The following is an 18,143-nucleotide window of genomic DNA, read 5'->3' on the forward strand; positions in this document are numbered from 1 at the left end:
TTAAAAGTTAAAATTAAAACACTTTATCCGGTTATAGGTACATTTATCTAACAGAATGTCTATTTTATAGAAATAACCATGTTGCTTGTTCATCAACTGCCACTGATCCAGTTGACTTAGATTTGTCTGGCATAAAACCCCTGGTTGAAAATGATTCTGTTGGTTTAGTGTGTATGTATCTATGCTTAAATATTTAAATTTTATGCTATTACAATTGATTGCACACATCTATTGCTTCTTGCTTACATTAAGCAAATTGCATGTTTAAATGCTTATTCCATGCTCTAATTTGCTTTCATTTGCTTTGAACTGCTATTTATCTAGGCGTTGTGAATAATGTTAGTGGTGTAAAGAATACAAAATCGTCAATGAGAAAAAAACTTCATGCTGATAATGGTTATTTTTATATATTATTTTATTATCTTGATCATATTGTAGGTATTTCAATAATTACTTAGAGCAGTGGTTCCTTATCGGTTAGTAATTTTGGTACTGTAAAATGGAAAAAATGGAATATAGTGAGATAAAATAACAAAAGAAACGAAGAAATATTGTTGTGTAATTAATGTATTGTTTTATTTATTTGCTATAGGGTGGGGGGGCAGAATTCAAAAGGTAAACCACTGCTTTAGATAATATGAGAATTTAATTGTGTTAATCATTTTTTTATATTTTATTATAGGGTTATTAAGAAATATTAATGTTCACCGTGCAACTGATTTGACTCCAAAATGTAGACAACTGTACAAAAAGGCTGTGCTTCTACAAAAGAGACTTCAAAACACTGATTTAAGCCGAAAACTTTTTAAAGATCGTCTAGATATGGCTCAAAAAGCCGCCGATAGTTTGCTGAGCGACAAACTAAGTAAGAAAACAGCTTCAGTTTCAGCTTCACTTTTTACAAGAATTCAATTACGTGAAACTCATAAAAAATCCAATGGAAGACGGTTTTCCTTGGATGAAAAAGAGTCTCTCTTGATAGTACAATTCCAAACGTCAAAATGTTACCGCGGGTATTGCTGGGTATTGCAATGTTATGCACGGGCATAATTATTTAGTAACGATTAAACTTATTTTGCCACAGTAAAAAGTATAAATTTCAAAAAACAGTAGAAAAACCAAAAATGTTGACACTTAACAGGACAACAGTGTACAGGTGGTCATAATTGAATATATTTTGTTCAAACCGTTGGACGGATACCGCAGTGTGACACACGTTATTTGAAATAGTGTAATTTTACAGCAAATGGCGAAACGGCACCGCCGTTCAACCGCTGCATGCAGCGGCATGCGACGGCGGCGAACGGCGACGAACGGTAAAACCGCTGTGTATGGCGTGCTAAATTTAAACATGTATGTTTTTCACGAACGTAAAAACCGCGGCGGTTAAACCGTCGGCGCTTAAAAACCGTTCGAGTGGCTGCGCCACGCTAGGCCGGCAAAACCGTTTGGCGTTTCCAGTTTTTCGTTTTATTTCTACTTGGATTTTGGTGATGCACACTCGTAATTTGTTAATTTATTCATAAGTAGAAAAACCGAATCATCTTATATCCAATATATCCTAAGAATATATAATTATTTGTTTGTATTCATAATTATAAAATATAAGTATATATTAAATATAATGCAGAGTAATATGTAAGTATCAAAAATATAGTTGTTAATACGTAGACATATTATTAAAGAAGTACATTTAATAAATACATATTTAACTAGAATGAATTTTAACCGTGCTGTTTACCACTACAATTTACTCAAAGTAATTGCCGTTGCTGAAGCTTGTGGAAAACTAGATCCACCAAAGCAAGAACGAAAATACTGGGTGCATCCAATTAACTCTGATCGCGAAGAATCAAACAAATTTAATATATTTTATGAAAATATAAGGTGTTATTCCGAAAAATTTTTTGAGTACTATAGAATGTCAATCAGTTCTTTTGACGAGCTATTGGAAAAAATACGTCCTTTTATAACGAAACAAAACACAACATTTCGTAACGTCATAAGTCCAGAAGAACGACTAACCATTACATTGAGGTACGTTAAAGTAGATTCAAGCAATATTAACTAAGAAAAACCTTAACTTTACTAAACAAATATATTAAATTTAAAATAAAAATATTATGCATTTTATTTGTGGGAAAGTGAGTTTATAAGATAAAAGTATATTTAAATATAATATAATATACCTATTGACAACTTGATTGAAATAAATACAAAAAAAACATATTCACTGTTTAAAATTTAAAAATAAATTTATCTTTGAAATAGGTACGTTTACCTCTTAGTCACCTATATAAAAAATTATATATATAAAAGTAAAAGTAAAAAACAAAAAATAAAATTACATATATAACTATTAGGTACATCAATCAGCCTTTGAAATGTAGGTACTCTATAGTTTAAGAAAAATTAATTAAATCCATATTGGTCATTACATTGCTCTTGACTTTGAGTTGTTGATGGTCCAGTGTATGAGTTTTGAGCTAGTGGTTCTGGAAATACATATGACGTAGTCGTGGCGGATGAACCTATATTTCTATTATAGCTGTAAGGATATGGAAAAGTTGGAGTCATAATATTATGTTGGTATACTGAACTATTTGAAGTAGGACTATTAAAAATGTTTTGAGGTTGAGATATAGACTGTGTTATGCTCCTGAGGGATTGAAAAAAATTGAAATTTTAATTCCATTTTCTGTTGGTCATTTAATTTCTTTATGTCCGGTAAAAACGAAAGTAAAAATGCTTTATCAGGGTCATCAACTTCAGGCGGTGTTTGAAAGAATAACGGGGGGTTTGTTATTGCGTCTAGTAAAGCATCTTGGAATGAAGTGGTTGGAACTTTTTTTTTAAGTGCTTGCTGACAACAACTGTGTTTTAGAAACAGTACTTTCTAACGAAGTTTCATAAGTTGACGAATTATTGCCTTCCACGTCAATCTCAATATCATTTGACGATACATCTAACACATTGTCCAAGGTATGATTTATATTCCCAGTAGTCCTAAAAATTTAAAAGCATACCTATAGTAAATCTTCTTAGATACTAATATAATTTTGGTAATAATAATTTTGGAGGTGTTATTTATAATTCTCGATCATGTTTTATATGGTTTATGTTATCATTATATTAAGTATATCATTTAATTACGTAATGTGTTAAAAAATGGGCAGACTGATTTTCAATAAGTATAAATCTGGACCACAAGTTTACGCAAAATTAATAAAATATAAAATAATGTTATTTGAAAATTTAGTTTTTTCAATTCATAATATCATGAAAATGTGTAATAAAGTAGGTATTACAAATATTTACAATAGATACAAATGATACAATAGATACAATAGATACAATATGTAACAATTAATTCTATGCACTATGTTGATAATTTTAATTATTTATTAATAATATAACTATAATAATTTTACTTTTTGTACTCACTTTCTCTTTTTAACTACAGGACGTAAGAACGATAAAACATCTTCATATGCGTATTTCTTATTTTTTTTTGGCGCTTCAGAGCCACTTACAATTCGTCTTGATTCATTTACATCTCGTGTATAATTATCTCGAATGTTTTTCCATTTTTTTTTTAACACTTCGACTATATTTTAAATATATAATATATATAATAATTTATAATAGAAATGTTACGTATAATATACATTACACATAACTGTACAGCACGTATAATTATTTTATAATTGACGGAAGTTAAAAAAATGATAAACAAATCTATAAAAGTTGAACATTTTATAAATTTTTAATTAGAAAATAAGATTAAATTTTAAATTTAATAAGTTTTTCTAAAATTGCGCATATTTAATTGTAATATTTTTCAACTACGACTGTAACAATATATCAGGAGCCTTGTATTACATTTTCATGCTTTTTTGCCCAACAAATAAAATTTAATTGCTATTTAAGGAAAAAAAAACTAAAACTAAAAAAATTTAAATTTGAAAATGTCCGTAAAAAGCTCAAAATTAGTCAAAATATTTTCAAAATTGTATGGTGTAAAGAAAAAGAAAATATAAACATTTAGTTAAATTTGCATGCATCTACAAAGTTATTCATTTTTTAATTACAACAAAATAATAAAATTGGTAGGTATAGGTACATAAGAAATCGAGTGAATATCCAATGTTGCCTATCCGTTATTCCTTTAATTTTTCATTTGTTTTTTACGGCGCTTTTGAAAACTACTGTGCAATTTTAACTAGATTTATTTTCCTATCAGAAAAGATACTGTTGAAGAAAATCTTAGCCATTTTTACTGTCCTGAAAGGTGATGACTGATGACAGACACAAAGGAAAATTTTAAATTTAAAAAAAACTAGGTACAAATCACTGTAAAACAATAAGTTTAGATAAGTTTATTTTTAGCTCCGCTAAGAATCTAAAAACATTGTAAAATCATCGATACATTCAGCGGAGTGCTCAGAATCTAAAATAAGGTATTCAAATGATATTATTATTGTAAATAAAAAGTATTTTTATAGGAATAAAATACATTTTAAATAGTTATTCCGAATTGTCTATCGGTGGTATAATTTTAAAATATTTTGACTCTTTTAGCTATCTATAGGAATTTGACAAGTTTTTTTTTTTAAATTATTGTCGATAAAAAAATGTTGCTATAGGTTCCTCATAAGTTGTTATTAGTGGATTTTAAAAAAAAATTGAGCTTAAATTCAAAATATTTCTGTGTGAGAATCTGAATTAAGAATTTTTACAAAATCACGAAAATTTGTAATTTATTTTGAGTTGGAATTTATATACATTTTTTTTTTATATCTAAAATTTAATGCAAGGTTTTTTCATAGTGCATACTGTAACCAATAAATCTAAAAAATATATAAACATAGTTGTTTTTCATACATATTTAAGTTAAAATTATGTTCTGTCACAGATTTTTGTCCGTTGGCCTGAATTTTGTTGCATTAAAATATGAATTTTCACTTGGTAGAAGCACTGTAAGTAAAATTATTAAAGAAACTTGTGAAGTTATTTGGAACATTCTGCAGCCAACTGAAATGCCAGAACCAAGTTCAGAACAATGGCGTGATATAGCAGATAAATTTTATACAAAAACTCAATTTCCCAACTGTGTGGGAGCAGTTGACGGAAAGCACATACGATGCGTCAATCCTAAAAACTCAGGATCAATTTATTTTAATTACAAAAAATTTTTCTCCATAGTTTTAATGGCAGTAGTGGACGCAGAATACTGCTTTATATCTATTGACGTAGGTGCATACGGACGAGAAGGTGATTCCACTGTGTTTAAAGAATGTCCCTTCGGAAAACGATTATATTCCGAACAACTTGGTTTACCAGCACCTGTTTGTTTGCCAAATACTAGTGACAATAACCCTCAGCCATATGTTGTAATTGGAGATGAAGCCTTTGGTCTTCATAAAAATTTATTAAGACCCTTTCCGGGACGTGGTATTGACCAAAGAAAATGAATATTTAACTATAGGTTGTCAAGAGCAAGAAGGTATGTAGAGTGTTCTTTTGGCATACTGGCAAATAAATGGCGAGTTTTACATACAGCAATAAATGTAGAACCGGATTTTGCCGATATTATTGTTAAGGCTTGTTGCCTGCTTCGTAATTTTGTTAGAAGGAGAGACGGTGTCAATTTTGAAGATACGCTAAGCAATAGCTTAGATGATTTGGACGTACACCAGAATGATTCTGGAGGTCGTTCACAAGGAAGGGATGTGAGGGACTATTTTGCTAATTATTTTTTAGAGGCTGGATCTGTTCCATTTCAATACAGATTTGTATAATTTTTTTAATATTATAATTTTTTAAAAACAGTCGAGATTTCTTAATAATTTTAAATTTTAATTATTAATATTTTTTATTTTTTTGATATAATATTTGTTTTTAAATAAACTGTAAAACAATACGATTATAAAAGAATTTTATATGTTACCCATATATTATTCTACTTACTTTTCTCTTCTTGTTCTTTGTTTCCCAATTTTTCCCAATTTTCAATCATATTCTTTCCGATAACAATCCATGATTTTCTTTTAGCATCCCTATCCATAAACTCTTTACTGGTTGCTTTCCATATGCATTCGTGTTTCTCTATTTCCATTATCAGGCACTCCGCGTCAATCATTTTTTAATGAATACAGGTAAAAAAATGCACAATGATCAATTAAAACAAATTAACAATTAACAAATTTTGAAAATTGAATATATTTTGTTCAAATCGTTGGACGGATATCGCAGTGTGACACACGTTATTTGAAATAGTGTAATTTTACAGCAAGCGGCGAAACGGCACCGCCGTTCAACCGCTGCATGCAGCGGCATGCGACGGCGGCGAACGGCGACGAACGGTAAAACCGCTGTGTATGGCGCGCTAAATTTAAACATGTATGTTTTTCACGAACGTAAAAACCGCGGCGGTTAAACCGTTCGGACTCAACGGCAAAAATACCGCAGTGTGGCCCGACCCTAACACACTACCTGTGAGTTCCAAAAAAAAAAATTAATAATTATTGTTAGAGCTTGATGGAGTAGATGTAGATGTAGATGGAGGAGTGGATAAAGGAGAATTGAGTTGAGATTAGTATGGAAGATTGGCAGAGTGATAAGCATTTGTTTGAACAGCAGATGTTGGTATAGTTGAAGTAGAAGAAGTAAAAGGTGCAGTATGGTAAGGTGGGTATTGAGGATACGAGTAGAAAACGTCATTGGGCAAAAATTAATGTTCTGAAGGTCTAGGATAATCATTGTTCACTGGAGGAGGAATGTATGGTGGTTGAGACTGATAAGCATTGTTTGAATTTTTAACTTTTCTTATACTTTTTATAAATTCAATGTAAACTTCATTCTGTTGGTCCTGTGTTAGCGATCTAATTTGTGGAGCTAAGGACATAAGAAATGAAGTCACCGGATCTTCAACACGGCGATTTGCCAACACTGTCAATAATTTTTCTTCGAACGTGTTTTTCGTTTTTTTCTTTTTTGGTTGGACTTCAAAATCTTCTCTAGTGTCTAGTGTTGATATATCAACACCCGTGCCTCTTACTAAAATTGATTCATCGTCTTCCCTTTCATCCTCATCACTTTCGATAACATTACCTTCAGTCCTGTATAACATAATAAGTAAGCAAATAAAAAGAAAACATGAACGTTTAAAATAATAAAATATAATATAAAGTGTATATTACATTCTGTTTTCCATTGTAGGTCTCATAAACTCCAAAATTTCTGAGTAAATACCATCAGTATTGCAATATTGTTATCTACCCTTAGTAAGTAAGGATCCACGTGACCACGTATACAATTCAAATGTTAAGTGTATATAAACTAACAAGTATTGATCAAAATGTATTGCTATTTTTTTTCTTATATAATTATATATAATAATATGAAATCTTACTTTTTTCTGCCTTCTTGCTGTCATCAAGTTCTTCAAACTTTTCCGAACAAGTCTTAGCTACATTTGTCCAACTAACATGTAGCTGTTGCAAATCATGATGACTTTTTGCCTCTATTATAATATCATATATTAGATAAATAAATATATCTTAATAATACGTATAGAAAGAAAGATATGTTTTTACTTTTTAATCTATGTGTAATTAATTAGCGCTAATTAATAAAATAATTATTAAACGATAGGATACTTACGTTTATCCCATATACAGTTATTTTGCTGTATTTCTAAAATAAATTGTTCGGTATCGAACGGCATTTTAAATGTAAAATTTAATTAAGATATTAATATGACTGTAGGTATAGTAGGTAGTACTAGGTAGGTACCTAAAAAAACATATTCTACCTATAGGTTCTACCTATATATGAATTAATAATAATTAATAATGGCTGGAACATTAAAATATTACTAAAATAAAAATATTCAGTGCACACACGTCAACTGAATATTCATAAATGACAAATACGCTTGAAAAAACCGCGGCGGTTGGCGGACGATCCGCCTCGTATGAATATGGCCATTGGAAATCCACAGTTTAATTTTAGCTAGAGGATGCGGTCGACCGCCCGAAAATTGAACAAGCGCGATTCCAGGCGGTCGACCGCCGAAGACCGCGATCGTCCGCTAGCCATTTTACTTCGTTTGAATGTACCCATTTAAATATAGGTGTTTAATTTTTAAAGAAAATCCGCGGCGGATAAAAACCGCGACCGCGCGCGGCTAAACCGCTCCGTGTGTAACCAGCTTTAGTCTCGACGGTCGCTGAGTTGATATGTCAGCTGTGTTATAGAATATAGTTACGTAATAACTATTAGCATCGGTCACTTTGATATAATCTATATATTAGTATAATGGTCGACGAGATCGAGCTCGTCCACCTTACGCGGTTACTGAACCGTAGCGTCGCAAAGCGTGACACTCTCGTCACTTACATTCGACGCGTTCACGACACGCTAGGAGGTGAATATCCCGGCAAACTTAAAGCCCCACGTTATTATCCCTTGCGCGCGGCCCACTTAGAGTCGATATGGCCGAAATTCGTGTCCACTGATTTGGATGTCTTTCACTGTTTGTCCTTGATCAACCGGGCAGATGAATATTCTCCCGCCTTACAAAGTTGACTGTCAACATAAAGTTGACTGGAGAAATTTTAGGAGAAATAGTTGTTTATACCCTTAAAGATTTAAATTTAAATTGTATGAATTGTGTCGGCGTGGCAACGGATGGATGTTCCGTTATGATGTCTACTATACGTGGAGCTGTTCAAAAAGTCCAAACATATGCGCCTCATGCTGTTCATTGTCCATGCTCAAACCATTCATTAAATTTGTCAATTTCTAAAGCTTCATCTGTTCAAGCTATCCGAAATAGTGTAGGCCTAATAAAAGAAGTCATTTCTTTTTTCAACATGTCCTCCAAAAGAAATTATGTACTACTAGCCGTTTTAAAAGGGGAAGCACGCCTCAGAAGTTTATGCGAAACACGGTGGGTTGAACGGCATGATAGTGTTATAATTTTTGAATCACTACCATTACCATACATTTTGGAAGCATTAACCGCAATATCATCATGGCAAAAAAATGACTCTTCACAAAGGGAAGAACATTATTGACAGCACATTATATGTACCTGTGAATTTATGGTATCAATTTATTCACTTGCTTCATTACTATGCGTTACAATTTCTGTAAGTAAGATAGTACAAAGTGTCAATGCAGATATAAGTAACTCAACCAAAGTGATTAATGATGTCATAGATAACTTAGAAAAAAAAAGACAAAACAGTACAGATGAATTCAAGTCATTATTTGATGAATGTACAAATGAAATGAATAAACTTGAAACTGATTTTAAAAAACCTCGCATAGTATCTCGTCAAAATTCAAGATGCAACTATTCAACCAATTCTGTAGAGGATTATTACAGAATATCTATTTATATTCCACTTTTAGACAGTGTGTTAGATGACCTCAAGTGTCGGTTCTTAAATGAAAAAAGTCAAGCCTTGTTAAAATTATCTCAGGTTATACCTAGAAATATTGTTGAAACTGATGATGAAGATGTATATAATTTGAAGAAAGGTGTTAGACAGGGATGTACATTATCACCTTTAATATTTAATGCCTATAATATCTCAGACCAATTCGTAAAAGTTCTAACTCCAAAATGCATTTTTTTTTTTATGACTATTTCAAATAAAATGTATGATAACGCATCGTTATAAAAAATCGTATTAAAAAATATTGATGAGATAACAGAGAGTATAGAAGTTGAAAAAGTTGTTCACTTGGAAGTAGAACAGAATATTATTCCAAATATTACAGGAAATCTATTGTTAACTTCATCTTTAGGTAAATTCATTTTGAAATAAATTTAAATCAATGCATTTACCTAATAGGTACATAATTAATATATTTTTTATTATAAATTTATGTAGATAATATTATATTTGATGATATCATCTCAAATACTGAAATCTATTTTGGAACAAGTGAGGTTATTAATGAAGAGAATGGTTCATTAAATCTTTTAAATACTACTTTTGACATTGCTACTGAAGAACAAAACAATAATGATACAGTACAAGGTATTTTAAATACTACTTTTGACATTGCTACTGAAGAACCTAGTCATGTTGAACCTGCAGAAGTAACTGTAAAGAAAAGAAATAAACGGGGAAAGCCAGAAGATTGGAGTAAGTTTATAAACAAAAAAAAGAGATTGGCTGGTAAAGAATATTTGGGTAGAAAAAAAGTTGATGATGGGTGGTTGTACAATGTTCAAAAGTCTGCTAAATCCTTAAAACCCCCATGCAACTGTATTCTTAAAAATAAAAACACCAAACTTCAATGTCTTGAAATTTTAGAAACTGATAGAAAAAACTTATTTAAATCATATTGGCAACTTGGTAGTAATGAAGCACAAATACAATTTTTAACCAATTATACGAAAATTGTTCCTACTGCCAGAAAGAGGGGCTTGTCTTTATCAAAAAAAATGTCTTCTATTGAATATGACTTGTTAAAGGATAACACTAAATTAAGAGTTTGTAAGACAATGTTTATTAACACATTTGGGATTGGTGTTAAAATGGTAAGGAAATTGGTCTCAAAACAAAGAACAGACACTGGATTTGAATGCTCTGATAATAATGAAGATGATAATTTTGAAATGTCCAATACCGACACTGAAAACTTAAATATTTCTGAAAGAAAATCATTACTAAACAAGTTTTTAGATTCTTTGCCAAAGATGGAAAGCCACTATTGTCGAGCAAACACATCAAAACTTTATTTAGAACCTATTTGGCTGAATAAACAAGCATTGTATAAATTTTATTGTGAAGACTTTTGTGTATTTAACCAAACAACTCCAATGAGTAAACCTGTTTTCGTTATGAGTTTAGACAACAAAAATATATCATTGTTCACTCCAAAAAAAGACGCATATGACAGCTATGTACAGCTTATGAAACTGGAAATCTCTCATTAGAAAAAAAAGAAGTACATGATCAAATGAAGCAGGAAGCCAGGCTTGAGAAAGAAAATGATATGTTATCAATGGATGAAGTATTCACTATGGATTTGCAGTCAGTTTTACTTTGTCCAAAGTCAAATGTCTCTTCGTTGTACTATAAAACTAAGCTTATTGTTCACAATTTTACATTGTATGATTTGAAAAGAAAAATTGGCTATTGCTTTTTGTGGAATGAGACTGAAGGAGGGTTAACGGCTAATGAATTTAGCTCTATAATAGTTTATTTTCTACGAAAATATGTAATAGACATTGCTCAAGAACAAAAAGTCAAAATAATTTTATTTAGTGATGGCTGCACTTATCAGAATCGAAACGCTACACTCTCCAATGCTTTACTTAATCTGAGTTTATTGTCCAGAGTTACTATTATTCAGAAATATTTGCAACGAGGTCATACTCAAATGGAAGTGGATAGTATGCATTCAACAATAGAGAGAAAAATAAGAAACAGAAAAATAAACGTTCCAGCTGACTATGTATCATTGTGTAAAACAGCGTGCACTACTAAACCTTATGTTGTAGAGTATTTAACATACAATTTTTTTAAATCATTCTCAAAAATATTGTTTTGTAAAACTATACGTCCTGGTAATAAAAAAGGAGACCCAGTGGTTACTAACATAAAGGCATTAAGGTATGAGCCAAACAAAACAATAAGCTATAAATTACGTTTTACGGAACAAAAATGGAGTGATATTATATGTTAAGAAATTCTAAACAAGAAAAAGTAACCTTTGACATGTTGCCCCAACTGCACATGAATAGAATTAAAATTAAAAAAGAAAAATATCAGCATCTACAAGAGTTGAAAAGTTCAATGGAAATAGACTACCATTCATTTTTTGATAATTTACCACATGAGTGAATTTATTTTTATTCTAAGCTATACATTTATATTAATAATAATCATTTAAAAGTAAATTCATCTATTAAATTAAGTTTGCCTCAATGTGATTACCAAGACTGGTGCATCTGTTTTATAATATTTTAAGTTCTATAATAATATTTATGTATTATATGTATAATATTTGTTAATTATTTTAGTATAAAAAGAGTTCCTTATACAATTAAAGATTTCTCCTGTTTACTTATTTTACTATTAAATAGTTAAATAATATTAATTATGTATTAATTATTATATTTTAATAAAATTGTAAAAAAATTACACCGTAAAAGTCCTATATCCAATTTTTTTTTTTTTTTATGAAGAAATAGTTCTAAGTCCTGTTACAAGAGTGTAACTGATGTTTTGGGGTTTTTTGTTAAAAATAATATTAACAAACCCATCAAATACATTTCAAAAATACATTTATTTTAAGTATTCTTATTTTTTAATCAATAACACGTTTTTTGTCCCTCCTGAAAAATAGACAATATGGAGATAGAACTTCTACGAATTAGTCTGACGAATTATGCAAGAGGCCATAGATATCATTAGAGAGAGAATACAACTAGGAATAAAGGTAAACGGTTACAGAATAGACATGTTGAGATTCGCAGACGATATTGCAATAATAGCGGAGAACGAAAAAGATCTAAAAACACTTTTAGAAACATTGGAACAGGTGATGGAAAAAGATTTACATATGAAAATAAACACAAAGAAAACGAAAGTACTCGTATGTAGTAGATACAACAATATAAGAACAAGCGTAAAATTAAAGGATGGGGAAAATATTGAACAAGTAGAAGACTTCATATATTTAGGCAGCACTATAAGCTCAGATGGGAGATGCAAAAAAGAAATTATAAAAATAATATGCCAAGCTAAAGTGGCATTTAATAAGAAAAGAAATATTTTTAATTCAAAAAGCATTGACCTCAATATCAGGAAGAATCTACTAAAAACGTACATCATGTTATATGGATGTGAAACATGGACAAGAGAAGAAATGAGAAGAATAGAGGCATTCGAAATGTCACCACATGTTACAGGAGGATGCAAAAGATAAGTTGGACTGATAGAATCACTAATGAAGAAGTTTTAGAAAAGGTATGGGAGAGAAAATCAATGTGGAAGAGTATACAGAAAAGGCGAAACGAATTAATAGGTCATATTTTAAGACACGATGGGCTGCTATTACTAATCTTAGAAGGTGTAATCGACGGCAAAAACCATAGGTGAAGACCAAGATTGCAATACATAAGTCAGATAATTGAAGATCGAGGACGTAACTCATACCAAGAATTGAAGAGGAAAGCTAGTGATAGAGAAGCATGGAAATTGCTGCAAACCAATCATTAGATTGAATACTGCAGAGAGAGAGAGTTATAAAGTATTTTACTTTTGATGAAAACAATGAAATAAATGAAACAGAACTTTAGAGTGAACTGAATCTTTGGAAATCTAAGTGGATTAGAGAAAAGAATGAAGGTTTGTAAAATTTAGTACAAAAAATAGGGCACTTTAAAATAGTAACATTTAAATAAATAGTAAAAACATAATTTTAAATTTCAGAATTAAGTAACATATCAAATTTGGATGCTATGACTTCATTTGAGTTATGCAGTGAGATTCTTTATCCTAATATTAAAAAACTTCTTCATATTATTGCATGTTTGCCTATAAGTGTAGCTTCAGCTGAGCGATCATTTTCCACATTAAGAAGGTAATAATTTTTATCTATTTCTAACATTATCATAGTTAACTCAATTTTCAACTTAACTGATTTTCATTGATGTAAACTTAAATCACTTTAAACTTTTAATACAACTTGATACTTGCATGAATCCAACACTTCCTCACTAATTTTGTACTAATTATTAACTATTACACTAATTGTATTAAGCTTTTGCTTTTGCTTATAAGCTGCTATATTTTTTTTTGACTGCTGTTGCTATAAATTAAAAACTTGGTTGCGTTCTAAGATGGGACAAGATCGGCTATGCGGTTTGGCTCTGCTGCATATTCATCGTGAAATAGATATATCAGTAGATGATATAATTAAACGCTTTGCTTCTTTAAAAAAAAGAAATACTGACTTAATATTATAAATATTATTAATTTTTGACTATAAAAATTGTATACATTTTTTTAAATTTTTTTTTTTAATAGCCTTTATTCAATTAAATATTTAGCTTCACAATTATGACTATAATAATATGATACTACCAACTAATTTATGACTTTGCCACTGATCGCCCCCCCCCCCCCCCCCCAATAAGCATCCATTTACGTGCCTGTTGGGGACATATGTCTCCCGCCCCACCTATGGTCGGAAATTGACTTTTACATTAAATTATATTATTATTTGTGACTAGGTATATTGTTATCAGTTTCATATATTTAGATTATAATTTATAATTAACTTAGTAGATGTAGAAGATGAACTTCCCTACATCATAGAATAAACAATAATTAATGTAATATAATAACAAATTGTTTAATTGAATGGTATATTTTATAATCATTTTCATTATAATCTATATAGGAACTTGTAACACCTATAAGGTATTATCCCAATGAAAAATGAAAAATAAAAAATTGGGTAGTGATACTTGAGTTAAGAATTCTATATTCATGGGATACGAATAATCAATGTTGGGTATGTTAATGATTTTTTTTTTCTAACGAAGTTACGTTAAGTTAATATGCACCAACAATAAAAAGTTAAAAGTTAATTTAACTATAGGTTAATTCAGTTAAGTTAAAAGTTAATACACACTTTTTGTAACTTTTGTAAATTAAATTAACTTTTTAACTCGTTAATGCCTTGCGAATAATATTTTATAAACAAATTTCATTTGATACGAGAACTTTTTTTTTAATTAATACCAAAAAACATATGTGAATCATTATTTTTTTTTTTTAACTTTGTGTATAATAATTTTTGCCTTAAGTGCCACTTGACCCTCCCGTAGACTACAGGGCGATGCAACATCTACTATAAAATTTTTGTAAAAGATCGACTCTGCGTAGTGTGTATGATATTATCATGCATAAATTGCATTCGACCAGTATTTGTGATCACATATTATTATACATGTGATAAAAAATGTGATACAATTGTTTTTAAAACTGTTTTAACAATATATATTATACGATTTTAATGCTAGGAAAATGAATAATTACATCATAGTCGCGATAAAATACATATGTCAATGTTTTCTGTAGTCTTTAGTTTCAGATGAAGATCATAAATATTCTGCATAGTTCAGTACGTCAATCTCATGCAGTTTATATATTAATTGCCAATATTAATTTAAATTGGATATTAATTAATTTACTTACTCCCTTCATATATTCCTGAGTAACACATTAACAAATAGTTGAAAAATAAAGCTTTTCAATCAAGTTATTGTTTATAAGTAGTAAACAAAATAAATGATAAAATACATAATTTATCAAAAAAGTAATTTTAAGAAATTAATTTTTTTAGACAACCTGTTTATTAAAATCTTTTTAAAATCAAATTTTAAACTGTATAAACTAAAAATTCAGCTGGGATTTTTTTTGAACTTCTGACTTGGAAATTTTTTTTTTTTAAATCGTCGATCAACTCCCAATTTCTATTGCCGCGTTTGCAGTACGCTGTAAAATGCCCGACTGAGTTGCGAAGTCTGCTCAAACCTTTTTGAAAGGAGCACACACCTCTTAGCTCATAGGTTTTTCCATTGAGTGTTAATATTTGTGGTATATTTTCTAATACAACCAAGATTTGATTTGCAGCCTATGTACTTTGAAATGTTGAGTTGACATCGTCATCTAAAAGTTACAATTAATAAATTATTTTTATAACTATTATTAGGTCATGGATTTAAATTTACTAAAACAGTAAATTTGTCTTTCTACAAATAAATTTAACAATCTTTATAGTGTAAAATAATCTTTCTAAAATATCACTGAAATTTTGTGGAATGACCTAAAATATTAATTTGAAATACCTAACAGAATTAAGTTTGTTAAAAATTTGTTGTTTAACAGATACTAGTGTAAAAAAAATAGGTTATTGTTATCTTATAAGTTATAATACTGAAGTCACTAACAAATATTTAAGCAACAAAATATTCCTTCATGTGATTTATATACCATCTACATTATAAATATTTAAATTATTCACTACCATACATAATTTTCTGAACATTTAAAAGGAACATGCAACAAAACCATTTCACGCCTATAATCGTTGTAATTGTCAGCCATATCGTAGTTCCTGTATCTTATGATTTTTGCAGTATCTCGTTTTGTGTAAATGCCCTTGTTATTTATGTAATAGTTTGCAACAAAGTGTGCTAACGTAACATCACAGAGTTCTTCAGGTCGTTTTTCATATTTATCAAACCAATTCTTTTTCCAAATGTTCGTACAATCATCATCCAAAGTTTCGAGTTCCTTCATAGTTTTTCTTATTCTGACACGCTCAGTAGGAAATATAGTTGGAATATAGACTGTCACTACCGATGATCTAGCCATAGGTGCACGTAAAAAATACCAAGCAGCCTCCTGTGCTGGCATTTCAACAGACTGAAATATGTCAATACTTATTTTTTTTTGTAATATCAACAATGTCAAACTCTGGATGTTCATCCAATATATCAATTATTTGTCTTTGTAAATTTCTGATCCCTCTATTATGCTTGTTGACATATTCAACAACATATGTTGCACAAGCATATTCATCTTGAATAATTTAAAAATCCATGTTCGATTTCAAATGATGTAGTACAAATGGGTTTAAAGTATTATGCCATTTTTCTGTTGGGGTTCTTTTATAGAATAATTTTGGTCTGTTAATACCCGCACGAATAATATCATAGTAATGATCATCAGAAATATTTTTTCCACCAAAAGCGCCGGGAAATACACGAATTCGAATAGATCTACAGTAAATAATTCGATACTGCTAGAATTCGATACAACAATACAAGAATAAACTTATACGAATAAAATTAATTGTTTACATTTTCGCATAACACGAGTATACAGGGTGATCCATTTAACGTATGACACTTATTATTTCCAAAAATATTTTTTCGGAAATGTTGAAATTTAATGAAATCTACAAATAATTAATATTTCTAAAATGTTCACATTTCTTGTTATATGATAAACATGTAACAACTATGGATTTTTAAATGGTAACACCTATATTTAATACCAACAATTTATAAAACTATTTTTTAAATTCGTAAAAAATTGCTTTATTTTTTTTTTTAACTTTTAGATTGCCATTTAAAATTCGAAAGTTGAATGTGGTTTCACCTACAAAAATATGGGTTACAATAATTAGTGGTATAAAACTTTTTGAAATTTTATGAAATTTTAATATTCCATAAAGAAAAATTTGAAAAATTTGAATACTTTTTGAAATAATGAGTGTCTTACGTTAAATGGATCACTCTATATTGACTTTGTTTTGGGATTTTTGGTGTGAAATAATTTACGGACTTAATTAGTAGGCTAGTCATGGAAAGACAGATAAAAAAAAACCAAATCAGGTATAGTAGCATCGAATACTGATAATCGAATGTTCGGATATTCATATATTTAAACCTACACCGTACACGTGCTTATTGTAATGTCATAAAATTATAAGGTAGTGTTATAAAGTATATTCATATTTAAAATAACATATATATAATATATATAATGTGTAGGTATATATGTTTTTTATAAAATACTCACTCATTTTCTTGCACTATATCTTCACCAGATGCACTTCCTTCACTTTCCATTTTTTATATTATAACTTAACACTTCAAGTATTACCCTGGCGTGCACACTCCACGTGTTGAATATAGCAACTGTATATCGTCGCTGAAACTGCAACACCGCATATCTCAAAGTTTTACAAAATGAGTTTGTTTTGTTGGTAGATAATAGTGAATAATAAAAATAATAAAAGAAATAAATGATAATGCAGCATGTCTCACACACTGTGTAATTTTATCATATCCAGGTATAAATATATAAATGTATATTATACATGTACTGTATATTATAGGTGCATTAATTATACCTTGCAAATATACCTGCAAACAATAGCCGCCGACAGCCGACCTTCAACCGCAGATAGCACGGTATGTCGGTATGACTAATTAGTTCGCCGCGCGGTAGACAGAGAGGGTTAATTATGGATTACGAAGATAACGGTAACGGTCACGCTTTTTCGTTACGAAAAATTTCTTTTCAGTC

At 29.8% G+C, this 18,143-nt stretch overlaps 1 protein-coding gene across 1 annotated transcript; it reads left to right on the forward strand.

Annotated features, from left to right (window-relative positions):
* Positions 1-1,717: 1,717 nt before the first annotated feature.
* LOC107884489 lies at positions 1,718-5,801 on the forward strand. Its single transcript, XM_016806708.1, has 3 exons — positions 1,718-2,037; positions 4,916-5,454; positions 5,563-5,801. Exons 1-3 carry the CDS (start codon positions 1,718-1,720, stop codon positions 5,799-5,801), a joined length of 1,098 nt encoding a protein of 365 aa, XP_016662197.1.
* The last annotated feature ends 12,342 nt before the right edge of the window (positions 5,802-18,143 follow it).

The sequence above is a fragment of the Acyrthosiphon pisum genome, chromosome X, assembly GCF_005508785.2.
Source record: "Acyrthosiphon pisum isolate AL4f chromosome X, pea_aphid_22Mar2018_4r6ur, whole genome shotgun sequence".
Classification (NCBI taxonomy): Eukaryota; Metazoa; Arthropoda; class Insecta; order Hemiptera; family Aphididae; genus Acyrthosiphon; species Acyrthosiphon pisum.

Coding starts and splice junctions, on each gene's coding strand:
- LOC107884489 (XM_016806708.1), top strand. CDS start 1,718: ATGAATTTTAACCGTGCTGTTTACCACTACAATTTACTCAAAGTAATT. Junction 2,038..4,915: donor CGACTAACCATTACATTGAG/GTACGTTAAAGT, acceptor GTTCTGTCACAG/ATTTTTGTCCGTTGGCCTGA. Junction 5,455..5,562: donor AAGACCCTTTCCGGGACGTG/GTATTGACCAAA, acceptor TTTTACATACAG/CAATAAATGTAGAACCGGAT.